The sequence below is a fragment of the Bubalus kerabau genome, chromosome 3 (genome assembly GCF_029407905.1).
Source record: "Bubalus kerabau isolate K-KA32 ecotype Philippines breed swamp buffalo chromosome 3, PCC_UOA_SB_1v2, whole genome shotgun sequence".
Lineage (NCBI taxonomy): Eukaryota > Metazoa > Chordata > Mammalia > Artiodactyla > Bovidae > Bubalus > Bubalus kerabau.
This window is the reverse complement of record NC_073626.1, coordinates 71,735,756-71,757,421: the sequence shown is the minus strand read 5'-3', so window position 1 is coordinate 71,757,421 and position 21,666 is coordinate 71,735,756. Positions and strand designations below refer to the sequence as shown.

Genomic DNA, 21,666 nt, shown 5'->3' with positions numbered 1-21,666 from the left:
TTAAGAAAGCATTGAAATTAAAGCTTAAAAAGCAAGAGTCTTAATCAAGAGTCTCCCTAAAGTTAGGGGAAGATTTGCCCAGTATACCACTCTCCCTAACAAAGTCAGAAACAAGTTACATATCACAAGTATATGCACACAGAAATTCTATCTGAAGAGAGACAAGGGGTCAGTACAAGAAGACATCAGGTAGGAAAAAGAATTCACTGGCTCAAAGATTTTTGTCAGACATGAAACAAATCCTACCTCGAGGAGGAGGGGCTTTCTTAGCGACTGGAACTGGCACGGGAACTTTCTCCTCCGGGACAGGTTTCTTAGGCACAGCTGGTACTTTAAAAACATGGTCCATTTTCAGAACTTGAGTGTTATTTCACTGAAGCTCAACACCAAACACAGATACACACTCACGATCCACACATATCACAGAACTAACAAAATCATCATTTGCCTTGGAACATAAAATGGTAAAGATGGTTCTTGGAGAGAGAGAGAGACAATACCTTTTGGTGGTGGAACTTCTTCCTCTTTCCGAGGGACAGGTCTTTTTTCTTCGGGAAGTTTCTTCTTTGGTATTTCTGGCACTTAAAGGATAGTATTTGATTTTAAAATTCTCAGAAAGGCAAAGAAAATGAGCAACATAGAACTGGCAGGCCCACTAAAGAAGACATGCAACTAAAGAAGCCTGAAGACAAGACACGTTTCTTTCATGGAGACGGGATGGGGTACCTGCTGGTGGCGGAGACTCCTCTCTTTCAGTGACAACGGTTATTTTTTCTTCTGTGACAACCCTCTTCTGTACTTCAGGAACTTGAAAAGACATTAATTTTTAGAGTTGCCTTTTGTATTTTCCAAAGTAGCTCATGCACAGTTATTTTGTAAGAAACTAGGCAGGTAGACAGACAATGTTGTTGAATTCTTACACCATAAAACATTCATTTTTAATTAAACTAAATGAACAGATAATTAAACACAAAAATGGTTTATACTCAAGACATAAAGATAGGGCTTCCTTACTAAGCAAGTCACTGTACCTTTAGCTGGTGGAGCTTCCTTCTTCTTTGCAATGGGAACAGGAACCTTTTCTTCAGGAACAGGTTTTTTGGGCACCTCTGGAACTTAAAGGTGTTAAAATACAATGTTAGTTCAGATATATATCACTTTCACGAATGGATATAAGCACGAACACAAATCTTTAAGTAGTTCATTAATGCTGTTATAGATTTTTTTATGTATAGGCAAAATAATGCAAAAAATTAAAATACAGTGTTCTAAAGGCCACGATACAGTGTTCTAAAGGCTATGGTAAATGTCTTATGTGATATTACAGAGACATTTAGGCAACTAAAAAGGAGAGTTATATACACAGAAATATGTATATGCAATTTATTCTTTATATATTGGTATACTTTTGATAAAAAATCAGTAATTACAAAAACAATATAGAGTATGGATACAATATACAGAAAAATCTCTTTATGCTTTGTATTGAGAACTGGAATCTGTAACAACATATATATTTTGGGTATATTTTACCCAAGACTATCTTAGACTTGGAGAAGGGCATGGCAACCCACTCCAGCATTCTTGCCTGGAGAATTCCACGGACAGAGGAGCCTGGCAGGTTACAGTCCATGGGGTTGCAGAGTCAGACACAAATGAGTGACTAACATTTTCACATCTTAGACCAATAAGTCATTAGAATGGTTGTATATATATCGTTTTTAATTTTTTCTATTTCTTTTCTGGGTTTTTTTTTTTTTTAATTTGCTTGTGCACCTGTAGTCTTCACAAAACTCAGGAAACACTCTTGTGCTAGGCTAGTCCTCTCAATATGACATTGAAGTGTTCATTTGGTTTAAAAAAATAAAGACTATAAAGAAACAAACATACTAACTTGAAAAGATACATGCACCTCAATGTTTATAGCAGAATTATTTATAATGCTAAGATAGCGAAACAATTTAAGTGCCCATCTATAGATGAATGAATAAAGATGTGGTATATTTTTACAATGGAATGCTACTCAGCCATAAAAGAAAGAATGAAATGTTGCCATTTAAAACGGTGGATGAACTTGGAGGGTATTATGCCAAATGAAATGTCAGAGAGCAATGAGTACTGTATGATATCACTTATATGTAGAATCTAAAAAACAAAATAGTGAACACAGCAAAAAAGAAACAGACTCACAGATATAGAGAACAAGTTAGTGGTCACCGGTGGGGCGAGGGAAGAAGGCAGGGGCAATACGGGGGTAGGGATTAAGAGATACAGACTATTATATATAAAATAAGCTACGAGGATACAGTGCACAACCCAGGGAATACAGCCAATATTCCATAACAATTATAAATGGGGTATAACCTTTAAGAATTATACCACTTTATAGTACACCTGAAAGTTATATAGTATTGTGCATCAACTCTACTTCAATTAAAAAAAAAAGAATACCTCTCCTCCCCCCAGGATGCTGAAACAGCCAAGAGTTTGAGAAACAGAGAAGCAGACTTGATCCAGGAAGAAAATGGAAAATTGAGAAATCAGGCAAAAGAGAACACTACATAAAATGTATGAGCCTGCTTTCTTCCAAGCTGGATGATACTGGATCTCTATAACTGACCAGATGTGTGCAGTTTTGTTGCTTCATCACCTCCATAAAATAGTGTCTATCACTAAAACCCCCAACACCAACCAAATCCAAAATCAAAGCCAGAATTAACACATTTGAATCCAAACACACCTGTATGCAAGATCCCTTTACTCACTAATTAGATAATTGCAACATTTGTGGCAAGTGCCTATGCTCAATTAATGTCTAGAGAAATATGGTGAAAGTAACTGCCCAAAGTTGATGCTTCCAATTATTTAAGAGTAGGCCTTATTGACTTTTCAGAAGAGTGGCTGTTACCAGTAACACAGCAACATCTTTACGTAGTTAACATTCAGTTCTACCAAACTCCCTCCTGTTAATCTTTATCTTGTCATAACTCATGAAAGTGTTTTTTTTTTTTTTTTTTTTAATTAAGAAATGGTCACATAGTTGAGGAGTGAAAGAGCTTTTCCTAGAAACATGCCCTGTAGAAAATGAATTTCACAAATACTTTTTCTTTCTCTAAGGGAAGATGTTAAAAATTTAAGACAGCAGTTTGATATAGTTACTTTTTAAAAGTGACTTCTGTCGTTCAGTATCATAAATAATGTATATGTCAAGAGTAGAGCCCCAAAGCTGACAAACAAACGAAAAACACTAGGGACATAAAAGACACCAGAGAGACAGCAAAGTAAGTACGAAGACTGTGTAAAATGAAGCACTGGCATTTGGAGCAAAGGGGCAGCCCGTGATCAGGTCTGGCTGTACCTTTTGGGGGAGCAGCAGGCTCCTTCTTGGGCACGGGAACTGGCTTTTTCTCCTCTGGCACAGGTTTCTTGGGAACTTCAGGAACTTTAAAGACACCATTGTTGAAACAATATTGAGAACTCTAGTCTCCTTCTGAGACACTCAAGACTACGTTAAATCATAAATCCTCAGTAAGAGTGAAAGAATTTAGGAAGTAATTTAATTCTCTCTACCTGTGATGAAAATACATGCTAAGTACAATACCGTAGAGACATTACATATATTACATGAAGTTGACAAAGACCAAATTAGCATGGTCTGGAGTCTAAAAGTGTCACTGACATCTGTATAACATATTATCACAAATTAATGAAATCAATATACACGGGATTAAACTATATTACAACCGGTTTACAGATGCTATCTCATTAACACACAGATCCAACAGAAAAAGGTGCAAGAAGACAGACACTACAAATATTTTTCAAAAACGTGATTCTACCTTTGGCTGGTGGGGGCTCCACCTTTTTAGGAACAGGAACAAGGACCACTTCTTCTGGTTTCTTGGGTGGCTCAGGGACTTAAAAAAAAAATGGGTTGTTTTTGAGAAACTGCATTTTGACAAGGCATATATTGTTCTAAGGCTTAAAGAAAATATATTCTGGTTTTACACCAATTGAAGGCAACAAAATTGTGTGTCGTAATCAAGGGTTAGGGGCAGTGGGCTAGGGGCTAGTTAGAAAACGTGCCTGTCACTCACTTTTACCTATGGGATCTCTACTTTCCCAGAAACAGGTTGGAATGCCCCTTCCTCAGAGGTATGAGTGCCAGTTTCTCAGACACCAGTTTTAGAAATTTTACTTTTATAAAGTCACTGCACTAAAACAATTGCATTCAATTATCTTAAATAATGTTTGTATCCTAAATGTTTAACATTTTGCCTGGGCATAGGAAAGGGTCAGTGGTGGCGGGGATGGGAGCCCTAATTTGTAGTCTTGATCAGTTTCCAAGTTCCAATTTTCATGGTGGTACAAATACATGCATCCTGGCTACTGGTCATGATGTCACTGTCATGGAGTTTGGAAGGGACAGGAAGTAGTGCAAAATGATCCAGTATTTTCACAACTCAGAGGCAATCCACATAACCTCGGAAACATAGTCATAGTAAAAGGGGGAACTAATGAGTTTTGAGCATTTCTTACCATAGTTTTAAATATAATTTATTTAATTTTATATAATTTTTTAATCATGGAGGTGTTAAATGCTGGGTAGCAAATTCCTGAAAACTTAACATCAGCTCTCGTGAGCTGGTAGGGGCTCGCTCCAGGACACTGTATTTCTATTTCTAAATGGTTGGTCACTGGATCCTAAGCTCAGTGAAGTGGGAAACAGAGCTGCTGGGAATTGTCATTCTTTCCTCTAGCATCCTCCTCATGGGTCTTCTCACCTGCCTATGATTTCCTTTGTACATAGTGGCTGTAGGTCTGTGGACTGTGACTAAATCTATTATTTAATAGTAACAGATTCAGATATTTGGAACTTTTAAAAAATGTTGCTTTGACACTTTTACAGGATTTTAAACTTGGAATAAATCACTAATACCTTTGGGTGGAGGTTCAATCTTTTTGGAAACAGCAACATGAATTTTCTCTTCGGTAACAGTTTTCTTTTGTACCTCAGGGACTTTAAAAAAAATGTACATTTTAGTTCCTGGTATGCCGTACTGTAGGTGATATTGCAATTTACAAAGAATATTGAAATGCGAATTAAAACAGACAACTGAAATGAAAAGATGACAAAGATTCACAAGGAGACAGAGTTATCTACATGAACACAGATTAGATAAGAAGAGAGATAAAAATCCATCTGAAGCCCTTCCAATTGAGCCCCATATTCAAATTTGCCTTGTACCTGTGACTGACACCTCCTCCTCCTCCTCTGTGTGAGCAGCAAAGAACATCTTTTCTTCTGAAATAACCATCTTCTTTGTATGTACAGCAGGTACTTCAGAGAGAGTATTTCACATTAGTATTTCTTTTTCCAGAAAAAGACATCAAATACATGGCGTGTACACTGTATTTAAGTTTTTAGTTGCAGAATGAGTGGGTTAATGTGATAGCTTAAGAACAAATTCAGTATTGACGAGGAAACAAATCATGTTTTGATCTATAGGGACAAACAACCCATGCAGCCTTTATCAAATATTATTAAATTGGAATCAAATAGAGACAACTTCTTCACATGTGATGCGGTGTTTTCCCAAAGCCATTAGGGCTTATTTACATAGGTGAGAGGATGGGAATATTATACGTAATAGAAAACACTGCAGAGTAAAGTTAGAGAACTACTGATTAAACACAAACCCTTCCTTAATTAGGAAATTATGCAATTTTAGAGTGAAACTAAAAACAAAGTTATTATTTACATAAATTATATAAATGTGCAACATAAAATGTATATTATATAATATATAACATGTATTTATTTTGGTGATTTCATATTTGTGTATTGTTCAGTAATATATGTACACATATCCATACACATAAATAAAAATGTTTAAAACTTGTAGCTGAAAGACAAAGATGTATACCTTTCACTTCAATAATTTCCTCCTGCACTGGAGTCCGAGAAGGTTTTTGTGGAACAATCTTCTTTGAAACTTCAGGTACTTAAAAAATATGTACAAATATATTTGTATTGTGAAGAATATTGTTTTGCACAAAATTTTAAAAATCTTAATTTAGAGGACTATATAAATAACATGTGACTATATATTAGTAAACAATTACTTGTGTACATGGTACTTGAAATGTTTTATCATCAGTTTTTTGAAATCAAATTCCTTCCAATTTACAGAGAAAGTTTTTTTTGAAAAATAGATGTACATAATGGATATTCATTGAAATGACTGATGCTGAAACTGAAGCTCCAATACTTTTGGCCACCTATGCGAAGAGCCGACTCAATGGAAAAGACCCTGATGCTGGGAAAGATTGAAGGCAAAAGCAGAAGGGGGCAAGAGAGGATTAGGTGGTTGGATGGCATCATCGACTCAATGGACATGAATTTGAGCAAACTCCAGGAGATAGTGAAGGACAGGGAAGCCTGGTGTGTTGCAGTTCATGGGTTCACAAAGAGTCAGACATGACTTAGTGACTGAACAACAACAATGGAATATTTGGAAGATATAAAAAATATAATGTGGTGGGAAAAAAAAATCACCAATTCAGCTACTACCCAGAAGCATGAAATGTTTTAAATAATAATACCTTTGGTGACTTGAACTTTTTCTTCCTCCATTCTTCGAGAAGTCTTTTCAATTTTTTCAACTACAGGCTTCTTTACAACTGTAAGCATTTTAAAAAATTGCAGTACTTTTAGAATTTCTATTAAAATAGTCTCTCTCTTTTTCTTTCATTTTTAGAGAGAGAGATAAGTTTGTTGCACTGAACTTCAAGTACAAGCTTCTGTACTTCAAGTATTTTGGCTTTATTTTATGCTTACCACAACAATCTGCTTATCATCTTTTTTATGTTTACATTAAATGAAGTAGGTAGGTATTCTTAGAAAAAAATCATTGATACAATGAAGCTTCGAGAAGAAGTTGTGTCTATTGGATTAAACTTGTGATTCATACATCTTTGCCCAGCAAGCCATGATCATGATGTTGATGATGTGATCTATTTAAATAATTCCAATTACATACCTTTAGGAGGTGGAAGTTCTTTCTTTTCAGGTACTTTTGCTGGAATTTTCCTCTCACGTGATTCTTTAACAAAAACAGTAATAAAAAGGAGTGGTTGAATACGTAAATTCTAATAAATTGTATCAGTTTGCAAATGATGTAAATTAAGAATAATATACAACTGTCTAAATTATTGTATTTGGGATCTTTATTGCTAACAGGATTACTCAGGCCAGATTTAGAAGCAAGATCAAGCAGAGATAGCAAGGTAGTAAAACTAAAACTTGAATTTCCGCATTAGAAAAGAGCACTTGGAATTCAGTCTTAGTAACAGGACTAAATGATTCAATTTACAATAACAAAGCATGAAAGTAACTCTGAAGAAAATAATTCTTTTAAAGATTCTAGAGATTTCTAACTTTAAAAATGGAAACGGTCTTTTCATCTATTTCATATTCATTATGAATCAGGTTAATAACCTTGAAAATAGAATTGAGCAACAATGAGGAAAAGAGAAAAATAAATCACCCAACTGATACATACCTTCATAAACCTCCTTTTGAACTTGGACGACTTCTCCCTCTTGGTAAGTCTCCTCCCACTCTTCCTCTCCTTCGTCATAACCTTCTTCCCTTTCATAGTATTCTTGCCCTTCCTCAAAATCTTCTTCCCATTCCTCATGAACTTCCCTTTTAGCTTCTACCTGGGTCTCTTCGTAGTCTTCCTCTGGTTCCTCATAATAAGGTTCTTCATATGGCTCCGTGTATGTTTCTACCTCTAGCTCATCGTAAGGTTCTTCCAAAGATTCTATGTAAACTTTCTTCTCCTCGTAGACTGCTTGCTTTCTCTCATACACAGCTTCTTTTTCTTTCTGAACCTCTTTCTTTCTGGTTATGGTCGTTATTTTCACTTCTTCAGCCTTGGAGGATACATCAATAATTTCAGGTGCTAAAATAAATTAAAAAATAAAAGATTAGCATATTAATTATATCCACACAATTACTTCACTAAACAAATGTCGATGTCATCTAGCAATATCAGCATCTCGGATTTTAGCATCAATTTGATTATGTATGTTTTCTTTGTGTTGTGGTGCTGCTTAAATTTTTGTTGATTATGGAACACAATCAGGAGGGACAAGAGACAGTCTACTCTTAATCTGAGGATTCTTCCCATGTGTACAAAACGGCATTCAGTAAATATTCTTAAATGAACACATCTTCCATTGTTTTGTGGGAGCTCCAATTTGTAAAACTCTTAGTTTTTCTCCCATGGAATATCTTAATCTTTGATCATTATATGGAATTTATATTTAATAATTCTGCAGTTACTTACAATTCCAATTCTTCTTTCAAAAACAGTACTAATTGTAAAGCTACATTTTTTAATATTGAATATAACTCTTTAGTCAGTTTAATAAAGATAATATTTGAAATTCTGTAACTAAATCAATTAATTTCTTTTGTATGACAACTTTAAAAATACTAAGGCTAACATTATTCATATGATCCTTAATATCTGTGTTAGCTACAGCTGAAACAGTAAGAGGTGATCCCTCCTTTCTAGCCCTAATCACTTCTTTCCCTGTGTCCACTGCAAAGAGGCTACATAAACATCTGCCAAGGTTTCTTTCCTGGAATTTGACCAATATAAAATAGCCATTATTTCTACTGCTAATTTTACTGTAGCAGAGGAGACTCAATTTTATAATAAGTTGGAAGCCTAGTACATAAGAATACAATGCGGGGATAAAAATCTCAGCAAGAAATAGAATATTTAATGATTTCATTTACCTTCTGCTGGAATTAAAGCAGTAGGACGTGGTGGCTTCTTGGGAACCTCTATAACTTTGAAAACATAGAATACAAGTTTATTTTCAGATTATGCATTTTTTTAATGCTTACTAATCCTATATACCCTTGTTAGTCATTTGTACGATCAGTGAAAACTATTTGTATACCAAATGCTTTTATAAGATGCAAATTTGCTCACCAGAAATGCTCTGCAATGCCATGCAAATGAAAATATGAGAAGGGTAAAAGTTTTTTTCTAGCTTAGATTGATTTAAAACAATTTCAAGTAATATGAAACATAAAGAGAATATTCAGTATGTCTGATGCTAAAACATAATGCTAAAAGAAAATAATTTTTTTCAGGGATTAATGATAAAGTTCAGGAACTATCTATGGCTTTTGAGCTTCTCCTTATTGTATAACACTTCATAAATGACCACTCAGAAAAAACTCTCAGTGAAGGGGTACCCTGTGCTCTTGAGTTTTCCTTCTTTTTAGGAGTTTGCTGCACTCTAATCTTAGCCAGATGGATAAAACTGTTTGCATAAATTTAGCTATCTATTTTTCTTTCTAAAAATTTCCCAAGTTACAACAAAAACTTAAAGTAGGTAAATTGATGCCCCTGTAAAAAGTATTTTTATTCTGTGGGTATTGACATTTAGCTCAGCTGAACCCAGAAAGATGCTGAACTGGTCGGGAGCAACCACTCAAAGCTAGCACCAGCCCTTTAAAACATTCTATTTGAGTGACTAGAGTAAGACCAAATGTTGGACCAGAGGGCAGTGCCTTCTTTAAATCACCATCCAGAGATAATAAGAACTCTCTGGTGTGGCCATTGTGTGTTAAGGGCAGACACAGGCAAAGGAGGACAGGGGAGGAAAAAAATGGGAAAATAAAGTTTAGAAAGAGAAAGTGAGGAGTGAGTCAAAGAAGACTGTGAGGGTGAGTAAATGAAGAGGTACTATTTTATAAAGTCACACTCTTAATCTTCCTCTGTCCTTCCCTATCTGGATTTAAATTTTTTTAACTAAGAGAAAAGCAGGAAGATTGAATTTTGGGGGGTGGGGTCGGGTGGTGCTGTGCAGCTCGCAGGATCTTACTTTCCTGACCAGGGATTGAACCTGGCCCACAGCAGTGAAAGTGCCAAGCCCTAACTACTGGACTGCAGGGAATTCTTGGAATTTTGATAAATCATAATACCTTTAGGTGGCGGTGCCTCTTCCTTGGGCTTTGCGACAACCTTTTTAGCATCTTTCTTCACAGCTTTTTTGGTCACTAAAAAATAAGATGTCAGATGTAAATTTTACTAAAATGTTTTCAGGAGACTGGGAGGCTTACTGAAATTTATTTTTTCCATATGCTCGGATGATAACAAGAGACTCTGTACATTACTGTTAGATGCCTGTTTCAGAAAGATTTTGGACTAGAAAGTAGAAAAATTTGGGGGGAAGGAGAAAGAATATGTAAGTGAAAGTGAAAGTCATGTCTGATTGTGATCCCATGAACTGTAGCCTGCCAGGCTTTTCTGTCCATGGAATACTCCAGGCAAGAGTAATGGAGTGGGTTGCCAATTCCTTCTCCAGGGATCTTCCCCCTGAAGATCTTCCCAGCCCAGGGATTGAACCCGGGTCTCCTGCATTGCAGGCAGATTCTTTACCATTTGAGCCACCAGGGAAGCCCACACTGATTTTATGCCTGCTTCAAGTTTTCGAAACATCCAGGGCAAACCCAGGTGGTATCATGTATAGAAAAGGTACACTATTTCATCTTTGTTTCACTTAGGTAAGACTGCTTTAAATTTGTCAGGAATAAGAATAAACAAGTGAATTAGTAACATTAAAGTTCCACCTATGCTATATCGTGGAAATTTTCTTTTGTTAATGCTAACATATACCTTGATCCTGGCCCCAGATCATAACTTGATTATGGCTCCTAGTATTCATGAATAATGACACTGTTTTGAATTTTTTAAATGTGATTTAATTTCTCAAGTTTCCCAGTGGGTACTCAGTCGTGTTGATAGCAGTGCTCAAAGCATAAATCCCTCATTGAGATGAATTATTATTCCCGACAACTAATGTAAGCAGAAATCTATTTTTTGGTATTTGATTCTTGCTCATGTTTACTATCAGAAGTAAATGAAATATAGTTAACTAAGTTTATGCAAGTTATAAAAATACTTTTCTTTGTTATTGAGATAGTTTAATCATAAAACTAAAAGTGGTTTTTTTTTTTTTTTTTTTTTGCCTTTTAACTAAATTTCCCCTAAGGCTAGCTGAAAATTTTCTCAAGCTTTTGACACCACTTGGAATGGCTATTAGTGGATTAGCCTGCAGGCTACTACTGTAACGGAGGCTTGGCTTTGGGAAAATGTGACCTTGACATGCAGAATTTTTTCCTGATGTTGCTGGGAGAATTCTGACAACAGTTCTGAACTCCCCAGAACTCTAGAAAGTCCAGGCACTCTGTTGATTAATTAGTTGAGAAGGTTCTGGGCACAAACAGTACAATTTATCTACTGAACTATTTAAGAGGGACAATTCCCTGACACACTCAAAAGTTTATTGGAGAGCTCTTTCCTTAGCTTTAGAAAAAAAAAACAAAGATATTCTAACTCATATTTTTATAATGAAATAGTGAATTTTAAGGAGTAGTTAAGTGTAATTGAGAAAAGACACAATTTTAAACCTGACTATACACTAGCATTTTTTATTTCTATAAGTTTCACTAGGATTTGATTTTATTATTTTATTGCTATACAGAGTAGTTAGGAAAATATGAAATGTGAAATCAGCTTGCTATTAATGCTTGGACAGTGCACTAAGTTGTGTCCGACTCTTGCGACCCCATGGACTGACTGTAGCCTGCCAGGCTCCTCTGTCTATGGGATTCTCCAGGCAAGAATACTGGCAAGAATACTTAATGCTTAAGTGATTTTTAAAAAATATTTTTTTCTCATTATTTTCAGACTTTTAGGCACATGTCCAACACATTTAATTAATACTAAAATCATGTAACTTACATTTTGAAAGGCAATCCAACCTGCTGACCACTAGAGGGCCAACAAGTTGCACTAAACAACATTTTCCAGGTCTGTATATTCCATAATTAAATCCTATATTTTGGCATTTAGGTAGCTAACATATAATACCTTCAACACGTTTTGCTGGTGGTTTCTTTTCTTCAGGTAATGGTAGCAAAAGAGGGATGGGAGGAACAGCCGTAGGAGGAATTTCTAAAAAAATAAATGCCATCATAAGTAACATGGTTTGGTTTCTCATTTTGTGTGAAATACAATGAAAAGTCTCATGCATTTCTTTCAGTTCTTCAAAGGTGGTATAGTAGCAGTTCAATAGTCAGACCACATAAAAATAGCATCTATTTATAATTGCAACTACTCTCTTGCTTTGATTTTTAATAACACCGTGAAGAAGATAAAGTGGAAGGATACTATGGTTTGGCACTAGTAACTTTCTAGTGGTAGGCAGTATATTGCTTCTTTTTTGTTTGTCTCATGCTAAGTCATGTCTGACTGCTGTGACCCTGTGGACTGTAGCCCACCAGGCTCCTGTGTTCATGCGATTTTTCTAGGCAAGAATACTGGAATGGATTGACATTCTCCTCTGGGAAGTATTCCCAATCCAGGGATCAAACCTGCATCTCCTGCATTGCAGGTGGATTCTGCTGAGCCACAGGGAAGCCCAGTGGTAGCATATTGCTGCTACCATATTCAAGACCGGGGCTGGGGGTGGGGGTGATGCTTCTGGGTCTTTCTTACCTTCTGGTGGTATTGCTCTGATTGGCATGGTTGGAATTGGAACTCTGGAGTCAGGAATATCTGAAAAGAGACATTTAATAATGATAAGAACCGAAAGACTGAAAGCTCAGATATTTATTAGACAACTAAGATGTGTTTGGTTGTTAGGCATTTCCAACAGCAGAATCTAAAATATAGAATCAAAGATATTAAGATTCTTCTGTAAGCAGCGACACATGCAAATTCATTCCCTGTGACAATCTGTTTTGTTCTATGGCCACATTGTTTGACCTGATCCTAGAAGTCAGCTGAATGTGACCTCATTACCTCTAATTTCCCAAACTCATAAAGCCTAACGTTGGTATTATTTTCCTGATGATAATTTTACTGAATAATATTTTATATTAGTTTGGCTTCTATCACTTACAAAATTACACTGAATGTATTGTAAGCAAGGATTGATTTTCTTTTTTTTTTTTTAACTTACCAGGAGGCTTCATCTCAAGTTTTATTTCTGCAAAATAAAAAAAAAATGATGTATTAAAAAATTTAATAGAATTGTCTTGGCAGGTTACTTTGTCGCCAGAACCGCAGTGTGATTTGAATGGGGTGTTTTCTGACCTTTGGTTGTCAAGTACAGCTCTGCAGTGCTTCTCGCTTCACCTCTGGGCTCCAGTCGAGCAATTACTGAATAGACACCTAAGGGAAAAAGATCATGAAACCCTTGAGTTTTGATATGTTTGAAAATAACACTTCTTTATTTAAACATAGTATTCGTTTATATTTTTCTTTCCTAGGAAACTAGCCTAGATAGAATCATAGAGTATAAGCATAAACTAGAGAAGAAATACATAAAACAGGAAAAGCTTAAATTATATATTCACAGGGACACTGTCAATTAAGTCACCTTCATCATCTGGGGTCACGTTGTGGATGGTCATATAATGGCAACGACCATCATTCCTAAAGTTGTATTTCTGGCTCTCGGTCAGTTCTGTTGGTCCTTTGTACCAAGTTACAATGGCGTCATCGAAGGACACTTCACATTCGAAGGTGGCAGACTGGTGCTCACTCACAACAATGTTCTGTATGCGCTTTGTAAACTGAATTGGTTCAGCTGTTTAAATAAAAAAGAGTTCAAATTTAGTTTGTATGGGAGGAATTTCTTTCATTGTGCTTTTCCCTCAGATGTTCAAAGTCTCTTATCTTTTTATCTGATTGGAGAATAGCAGAAAAGGGCTGAAAATATAAAACAAGAAGAAAGTACACTTCTTTGCATCAGTACCAAAAAATTATCTCAATATTTAAGTGTACTCCTGTAAGATTAATGTGGAAAAGTAAAGAAATCCTGCAAGTCCTTATAATATTCACATGAAGAAAATAGTCAAGGTGCTTATAATCCAGAATAAAACTTAAAGATGCTAGTGAAATGGGGGCTTCAAAAGAAAGGGAACATAAACTTCATCTTACTATACACTTTATTCCCTTTTGAAATTCTTTCCTCTGTAAAATAATTCTGCCTTTCGGGTTCTAGAACTGTTTATTACGTGACCTTTATAACTTTTCTTGTGAAATAATTTTAAACTCAATAGGAAATCTGCTCTTCTAAATTTCACAGGATTCATTTTGAAGAGTTCTGAAACCTGCTTTGCAAGCACCAGTGGGCAGGCAGGGAGTCCACCCCTTGCAAATGGCAAGGTGTACAGGAGGAGACGGGGCTGGAGGGGAGATCCTCCTGCAAAATTTCATCTGGAATTCAATGTGTCACAGCATTGTGAGCAGCTTAGATATCCTACATAGTCTGGTGAGCTTTTTTTTTTTTTTTGAAGGATCATATAAAAAATAGGCAATTATTTTAAAAATAAGTGGTTTCAACTTTTAAATGGAAAACTATTAAAAATTTCTGAATTTTAAAATACAACCAGACCTTGATAGCCACTGTAAAGCAAGTCAGAGATTTTGAAATGCTTATGTAAATAAGAAGGCACATAAGTTGTTATTTCAGCAGCTATAAATGGGTAGCAATGCCTGGAAGTAGAGCCCATCCTTAGAGCCAAATGTTGCTGAATATAGTCCAAAGCTGTAGGTCTTTAGGAAATAAAACTCTTTGCTTCTAAATCTTGACATTCCATTTCATTTCAGAGATTCAGAAGGTTGGAATGTGATCTTCATATGAAATAACTGTTTTTGAAAAATAGGTGCTAATCACATATTACATATATTATTAATTCTATCTATACAGTTTCATACAGATGGAGTCAAACTGATGCCTATAAACAAAATGTCATCTCCTAGCCAAGACACAGAGCCATGAAATCTGGTCCTTTCTCTAAGATTTATTTCTAGGATTCAAAATCAGAGACGTGAGGTTTATGGCATTTAGTAGAATTGCAAAAAATTATTGCATTTAGAAGAAATCATGAAATTTATCAGAAATAACTGTTAGAAAGTCGTGTCATTGTTTAGATTGAAATCTACTGGTCAAAACGAACTATAAAAATGAATCGCACTTATGGGAATACTTCCCTTTTGATTTTGTATAGATTTTGAGACGCGAGTGCATGGTTTGCTATGAGTGTGTTGGGAAATGGGATCGCACAAGCACTTTAGGTACATGCAAAGGCAAGGCTGCAGGGGTTGTGCACAGTGTTTGCCTCTGACTGACGCTGTGGTAACTCCAGCCGTACTCTTTCACCCACCTTCAATTCTGAGCTCTGCTGAAGTTTCGAGGTCTTCGTGTTTGCAGGTGTATCGACCCTGGTCCTCTGCTCGAACATCTGCAATGGTCAGCTTATGGACTTTGTGCTCCACTTCTGTTTTGTATCGACCTTGGGGTTTAAGGATTCTGCCATTTCTGAACCATTCAGATCTTACATTTGGCACTGAAAACTGGCAGGTCATGGTACAAGTCTGGCCTTCTTTCAAAGTTACATCCTGAAGATGCCGTTCCCAGGCAGGCTCTGTGGGTATAATACAGTACATATTTTGTTTGATATCACATGTGATGTATTCAAAAGTAAATTCATCTCATCAGTTTTTTTTTTTTTAATAATAAAACTCTTTTTACTTACCAATTACAGTTAGTTTAGCACTAGCAATGTGTGGACCACACACCAATCTGTAATTGCCCTGATCTTTAAGTTGACAGTTTTTGACTCTGAGTGTATGTTGATCACCATCAATGCTTATTTCAAACTTATCACTGGGTTCCAGTTTTTCAGTTCCTTTATACCATGAAAGCTTGATTTCTGGATAATTAATCTTAATGTCAATTTCAAACACAGCATCATTATCTTTCAAGACTGTCTGATTTTCAATGTCCTTGATCAGAGTGACAGGCTAGGAGAATAAAAAATTAAAATGCATTAGTCACTCCTTCCCTTGTAATTTCCAATAATTTGTTCATTTTGTGATCAGCATGATTCATTTTACCTCTGTCTGTGACAGCCTTTGCTGAATAAATGATACAAGTTCCTCAAATTCCTTCTCATCCTTCTCTGATTTCTCTATTTCTTCAATTTCCTAAGAAGAAAAAAGTAGAATTATCACATATGGAAAAGATTTTGAATTAGAAGATGGATGATTATATTCAGCTTCCATTCTTGATGCTGCTTAGGTTATATTAAGATATTATACAATTGTAGGGTCTGGAAATTCAAAAGGTGTAAGCTAGATGTTTCAAGTGTGAATTTTTAGAGATTATACTATACACAAAAGAGCATACCAATCTATGTGTCTCTTCTCCTTCAGTTTGCTTTAGCAGTTCAAATGCTTGAAGAAGACCCCGGAAATCAGTGATTCCATACATGCGGGCATATTTTTCATATTCTTTTGGATCAACATTTTTGAGAAGTTCCATGATATCAATTTCCTCTTCTTCCCCAGCTCCTTTCTTTAAGACTGGAGTTCTAAATGAAATAAGAAATAAACATGAATTACCTCTCTTCTACTTATTCTGAATTGTCTATCATCATTCAATGATTATAAATATAATTACATTTTATTCACAAAGTTATAGTTCTGTGTTCTTTATTTAATAACTACTAGTTTTACCATGTTAAACAAACAAACAAAACTGTGAAACAAACAAACAAAAAATGTGGGTTTGGAGACGGAGTGGATTAAGATTGGACCATACTGCCAGGTACAGAGATTAATCAAAGAGTTTAAGAAAGGAAAGAAAACAAGTATTCTTGTAAACTTTACAACAAAAGAGGCTACTGAAAGAATAAGGAAAAATGATAACAATCATGGAAAATATTAATAACGAACACATATATATCATGGGAAATGTGTAGAAATTAAATGTTGATTGATTAATCATGATGAAACATAATTGGTATTGATATTACTGGTAATTATGGAAAATGTTTAAAACAGTTGATCTAGAAAGCCATTCAGAGTAAGGAAAATTACATGTAGAACCAAAAATTTGATGTCTAGACACAGATTTTCTATAAGCCATTTTCTTTGTTCAAAGTTTTAATAAAAATTTACTTCATTCTCAAAACTTTCTGATGATTATTTAGAAATTGACATTAAGATACCACTAACTTCCACTCAAATACTATATATTTCCTTAGCTGTTAAAACATCTTTGTGCTTATTTTCTTTCACAATCTGAATCTTGGAGGGGACGGTCCACGAAGGGAATATTACCAAAAGCGATGTTTTACGGAACTTACTTTTTCAGCATTGCTCTAAGGTCTCCTTCAATTTTCTCTTGTTTCTTCCTTTCATCCACCTGTAGATTAACATTACTTTCAATTTCACCATGTTTATTAAATGCAACACATCGGTATAAGCCAGAATCGGTTTTTGTGGTGTCTCTGATCTCCAGCTTTGCTTCATCGCCTTTTTGGTGGATCAGTATTCGACCTCCTTGGTTCAGTTGTCTCCATTTGCCTTTTGTCCACTTAACATTTGGAATCGGGTCACCTCCAACTTTTGCAATGAACGTTGCAGTGGTTTCTAAGGAACAATGAAAACAAATCAATACAAACTTAATTTTCCAAAACCAGTTTTTCTGAAATTAAATCAGTAGTAAAATGTACAAGATAGATGAAGATATACTTTTCATGAAGTACTTACTTTCTACAACTCTGATACTCTGAGGTTCTGATACAAAGAAGAGTTTTCCATCTACTGCTGCTTTCTTAGCTGCTGGGACGGCAGCTGGCTTGTCTAAAAAAAAACACATGTACATGTTTTGTTATCACAATTACCTTAAAATTGCAATAAATAATTTTCTTTGAAAAGTAGACTTTAAGAGTTTGGCAATGTCACAAATATTATGAACTCTATATGAGTGGACTGCAGAAGATAAAGCAATTTCACAGACATTTATAACCACTGACAGCTACTGCAAGCAGACTGAACTACAATCACATCAATAGCATCAAGTTTTATACCTCTAGACTTGGTTTCATTACATAGATTTCCTCTAGGGATATAATATCAGGCTATCTGATATTATTAGCATTGCAACTTGACACGAATTTGAACAAACTCTGGGAGACAGTGGAAGATAAAGCAGCCTGGTGTGCAGCAGTCCATGGAGTTGCAAAGAGTTGGACATGACTTAATGACTGAACAGTAACAACAACAAGTCAGGCTACCTTATGTCACATTATTAAACAGGATCATTTCTGGAACTCCATTTAGTTATGTTTTGGGATATGGTGAAAAAAAATGTCAAGAAATGTGATGGTGAACTTGGGCACTTTCAGAAAATTCATCTGGAAATTATTGCCATGAAATGATCTAGTATTTCAATTACAATGAAGAGGCTATAAATTGCAAATGAGCAATAACTGAGGCTTCTAAAAATCGAATTTCATTCTTATTTAAATTGTAATCAGCAAACATAAGCAGTTGATCTAAACAATAGTGTCAAGAAATCTGTACCTTTAATGGTCACTTTTGATTTGGAAGTGTCACTTCCAGCCACATTGGAAGCTTTACACACATAATCTCCTGCATCTGCTTTAGTCACATCCTTAAGTTCTAGCACAGCAGTGCCATTAGCAAAGCTGAAGCTGCATCTGTCTGAGGGCTTTATTTCTCTGCCAGCCTTCAACCACTGGATCCTGATGGGCTCTGATCCCCAGACGTGGCAGCTGAGTTGCACAAATTCTCCTTCACTTGCTGTTACTGGGGTAAGGTGCTGATCAAACACAGGTGGCTTCTTAGGTTCTAGAATTAAAAAGGTATTTTCATGAGGAACATAAAAACAAAAAAGTATTAAATTCCAGAAAAGAACGTGTTGCCTCTAACAGGTAGCACTGATTGCTATAGTAGAATTGAATCGCGTGCCTTTATTTCTGAAAACACTGGTTACACGTGTTGGATTTTAAAAATAGAAAAAGGTTTAAAAACAAGCAAAGAACAGATGCCATGCTGCCCATGAATTACCCAAGTGTCTTGTCCTGATTCAGCACCACAAACACTGCACTGGCAGCTACTATAAACTTCGGTGGCACATAGTATACTATTGATCCTCTCAAACTTGCGTGCAGCTGCATTTTCACTGAACCCTAAAATCTAAGAGCCTACTGGAGAATTCTGCACATGATATGCAATGCTTGCTATCCTTTGGGAAAGAAAGCCAACATCTGAGTGATCCATGAGCCCACATCTTAATATGTGATTTTCCTTGATGTTCAGATTTAGTTATTATATGTAGCTACAGTAGCATTTAAAAACCCAATCTTTGCCCAAAGGAATGAGGAGTTGAAGCTCAGTGCTCAAGTGAAGACCAATGAAGAAGACATCAGTAACATGACAGGAAGGCTGTGTATAGATAGCTCAGTGTTATGTAACGATTTTACCAAACCGTTCTGAGACCTACATTTAAGAAGAATAAGGCAACATTTATGATTGCACAGATGAAAACTTCTGATGCCTTACTCTTTAAAATTCTATGTATTAAAAAGCCTCAGAATTCTATAGAAAGTATTTATCTACCTACAACATGGCAAAACCATCATGAATGTAAGTCATGAATAAAAGCCACCACTAAGCACATATTCTTCATCTTACTAAATGTGTTTAAATGCATTTAAGTCCTATTAAATGAATGATAAAATCTGAATTACAAGTTAATTCAATGATATTACCTTATTAGTAATATTAATCTACTGATGATATTAGCCTATTGTCTGGGCACCCTGAAATGGCCAGCTAGATGATCAGAGTTGGTAATTAATTCCCAGCTGTTCAATGAAGTTACATTGCAAAGTGATTTTGATGAACTGCCTCATAATCATCTGGATGAAGCCATTAGAGTTAGAAGATCAGATTGAGACAATCTTGTTAAACAATACAGTCTATTTCTTTACCTCAAGCTATGACTGTATATTTGTAATGATATACATCTTTCCACCCATTTTTTCTCTTAAATTTTATCCTTTTGCATGAGATGAATATTCATTTACAGGATAAAAGCTTTGGGCAATATATGTCAGACATAATGCTTTAGAAATATCCTTAGAAAAGAGAATGCTTCAGAATGTGATAGATCTTATAATAAGCAAAGCTAATACAGTATTCAATGATGAAAATTTTTCAAAATTTAAAAACAAGTGTGCTTCATAAAAATTTGTAAGTCACTTATGCATGAATTTCAAAGTAGCCTTAGACTTCTAACTACCTGGCAACATTTTGGGATGTGATTTACAAGCTAAGGTACATAGTCTATAATATGACACCTACTTTGCTGGGCCATGTAATTAAATTACAAATAATACATATATATATCTATCTCAGTAAACATAAGTGAAATTGTAGCAAGCCAATTAAATAATATATATCTGGAATCCAGAAGTAGGTTGAGATGTCAGAAGAAACACACATGGCTGTCTAATGGACAGAAAGGAAAAACGCATCACGCTGGGGCAGTCAAGGAGACTTACCTTTGATGACGATCGAAGATGTACACAGAGCAGAGCCTGCATCATTCGACACTTTGCATGTGTACAAACCGGCATCGTCCATGCCTGCCCTCTTGATTTGCAGCAGAAGTGTGTTGTTCTTGAATGTGATTTCACAGTTAGATGTTGGATGGATCTCTATGTTATTTTTGTACCAAGCCACAGAGATGGGTTGGGAACCAGCAACACGGCCCTCAAGTTTGAAAGAATTCCCTTCTGTTTCTTCTACTGTCTCTGAGAGTTTTTTCGTGAAACTTGGTGGGATCAGCCGCTCTGTAAGAAAGTTCAAGGACATATGAAGTGGAATCCAGAAGTAAGTTACTAATAGGAGGCTTTTCAAGAGAGAGAAGCCATATTTTAAGTTCAAAATCAACGCTGACCAACTAAACACAGCATATTAGTGTAATGTTCCTAAATATTTTGCCTCCCTCCACAAGCTTATTGTATTTATTTTTATTTTTAAATTTAAAAAATTACTTTATATCAGAATATAGCTGATTAACAATGTTGTATGTTTTAGTTTTAACAAGTTTATTTTAAACTGTTCTCTGATTTATGGGATGGATGATAAGAATAACTTATGGCCAGTTACAGAACCAGATATTTGTAAAAAGTAAAAGGAGGGGGAGAGAAACTTTAGAGAAATGCAGATTTTAAAAGATCATTTTTTTCTCTAGAGAAACTTATTTCTTCTGAAACATTTTTTTTTTAATGTCAGTGGTTCAAAAATGTCCTAAATGAAAAAAAAAATCCTAAACATTATCTGTTCTAACAAAACTGATATGCAAAGATACCTTTTATATTGAGCTGAGCTGTACAGGAGTCCTTTCCCACTTCATTGACAGCATAGCACGTATACTGTCCAGAGTCTCCTTTGTCCACTTTTAGGATGGTCAGGTGGGCACTGTTTTCCAGATAACTAATCTGGTAGTTTCCACCACTTCGGATCTCTCTGTTGTCTTTAGCCCAGGCGACCTTTATCGGCTGTGTCCCAGTCACGTGGCACTCAAAGTCCGCACTCTCTCCCACCACAGCATCCACAGGGGCCAGAGGGATGTCAAAGAAGGGGGGGTTCTTCCCCTCTGGGAGGACAGCAGAAAGACAAGGTTTCAGGCTCCATACCTGACCGTCCTAGGTCACACAAATCATCCTCCCCTAATTTC

General features: G+C 35.7%; 1 protein-coding gene across 16 annotated transcripts in view; it reads right to left on the bottom strand.

The window, feature by feature from the left end:
• The window catches only part of TTN (titin), a 276,446-nt gene that overhangs the window by 157,326 nt on the left and 97,454 nt on the right, over positions 1-21,666 (bottom strand). For all 16 annotated transcript variants that reach the window (XM_055572076.1, XM_055572078.1, XM_055572080.1 and 13 more), the window contains exons 94-121: positions 21,298-21,585; positions 20,486-20,776; positions 18,480-18,767; positions 17,664-17,756; positions 17,258-17,543; positions 16,297-16,480; positions 16,005-16,094; positions 15,644-15,911; positions 15,272-15,532; positions 13,480-13,689; positions 13,194-13,271; positions 13,060-13,086; positions 12,594-12,653; positions 11,967-12,050; positions 10,016-10,090; positions 8,816-8,869; positions 7,566-7,970; positions 7,044-7,106; positions 6,607-6,684; positions 5,928-6,005; positions 5,249-5,341; positions 4,940-5,020; positions 3,840-3,917; positions 3,359-3,442; positions 1,032-1,115; positions 727-807; positions 501-581; positions 247-330 (exon numbers count right to left, since the gene is read on the bottom strand). In XM_055572076.1, the coding sequence (XP_055428051.1) occupies positions 247-330; positions 501-581; positions 727-807; positions 1,032-1,115; positions 3,359-3,442; positions 3,840-3,917; positions 4,940-5,020; positions 5,249-5,341; positions 5,928-6,005; positions 6,607-6,684; positions 7,044-7,106; positions 7,566-7,970; positions 8,816-8,869; positions 10,016-10,090; positions 11,967-12,050; positions 12,594-12,653; positions 13,060-13,086; positions 13,194-13,271; positions 13,480-13,689; positions 15,272-15,532; positions 15,644-15,911; positions 16,005-16,094; positions 16,297-16,480; positions 17,258-17,543; positions 17,664-17,756; positions 18,480-18,767; positions 20,486-20,776; positions 21,298-21,585 (3,927 nt within the window). The remainder of the gene's footprint in view (positions 1-246; positions 331-500; positions 582-726; positions 808-1,031; positions 1,116-3,358; positions 3,443-3,839; positions 3,918-4,939; positions 5,021-5,248; positions 5,342-5,927; positions 6,006-6,606; positions 6,685-7,043; positions 7,107-7,565; positions 7,971-8,815; positions 8,870-10,015; positions 10,091-11,966; positions 12,051-12,593; positions 12,654-13,059; positions 13,087-13,193; positions 13,272-13,479; positions 13,690-15,271; positions 15,533-15,643; positions 15,912-16,004; positions 16,095-16,296; positions 16,481-17,257; positions 17,544-17,663; positions 17,757-18,479; positions 18,768-20,485; positions 20,777-21,297; positions 21,586-21,666) is intronic.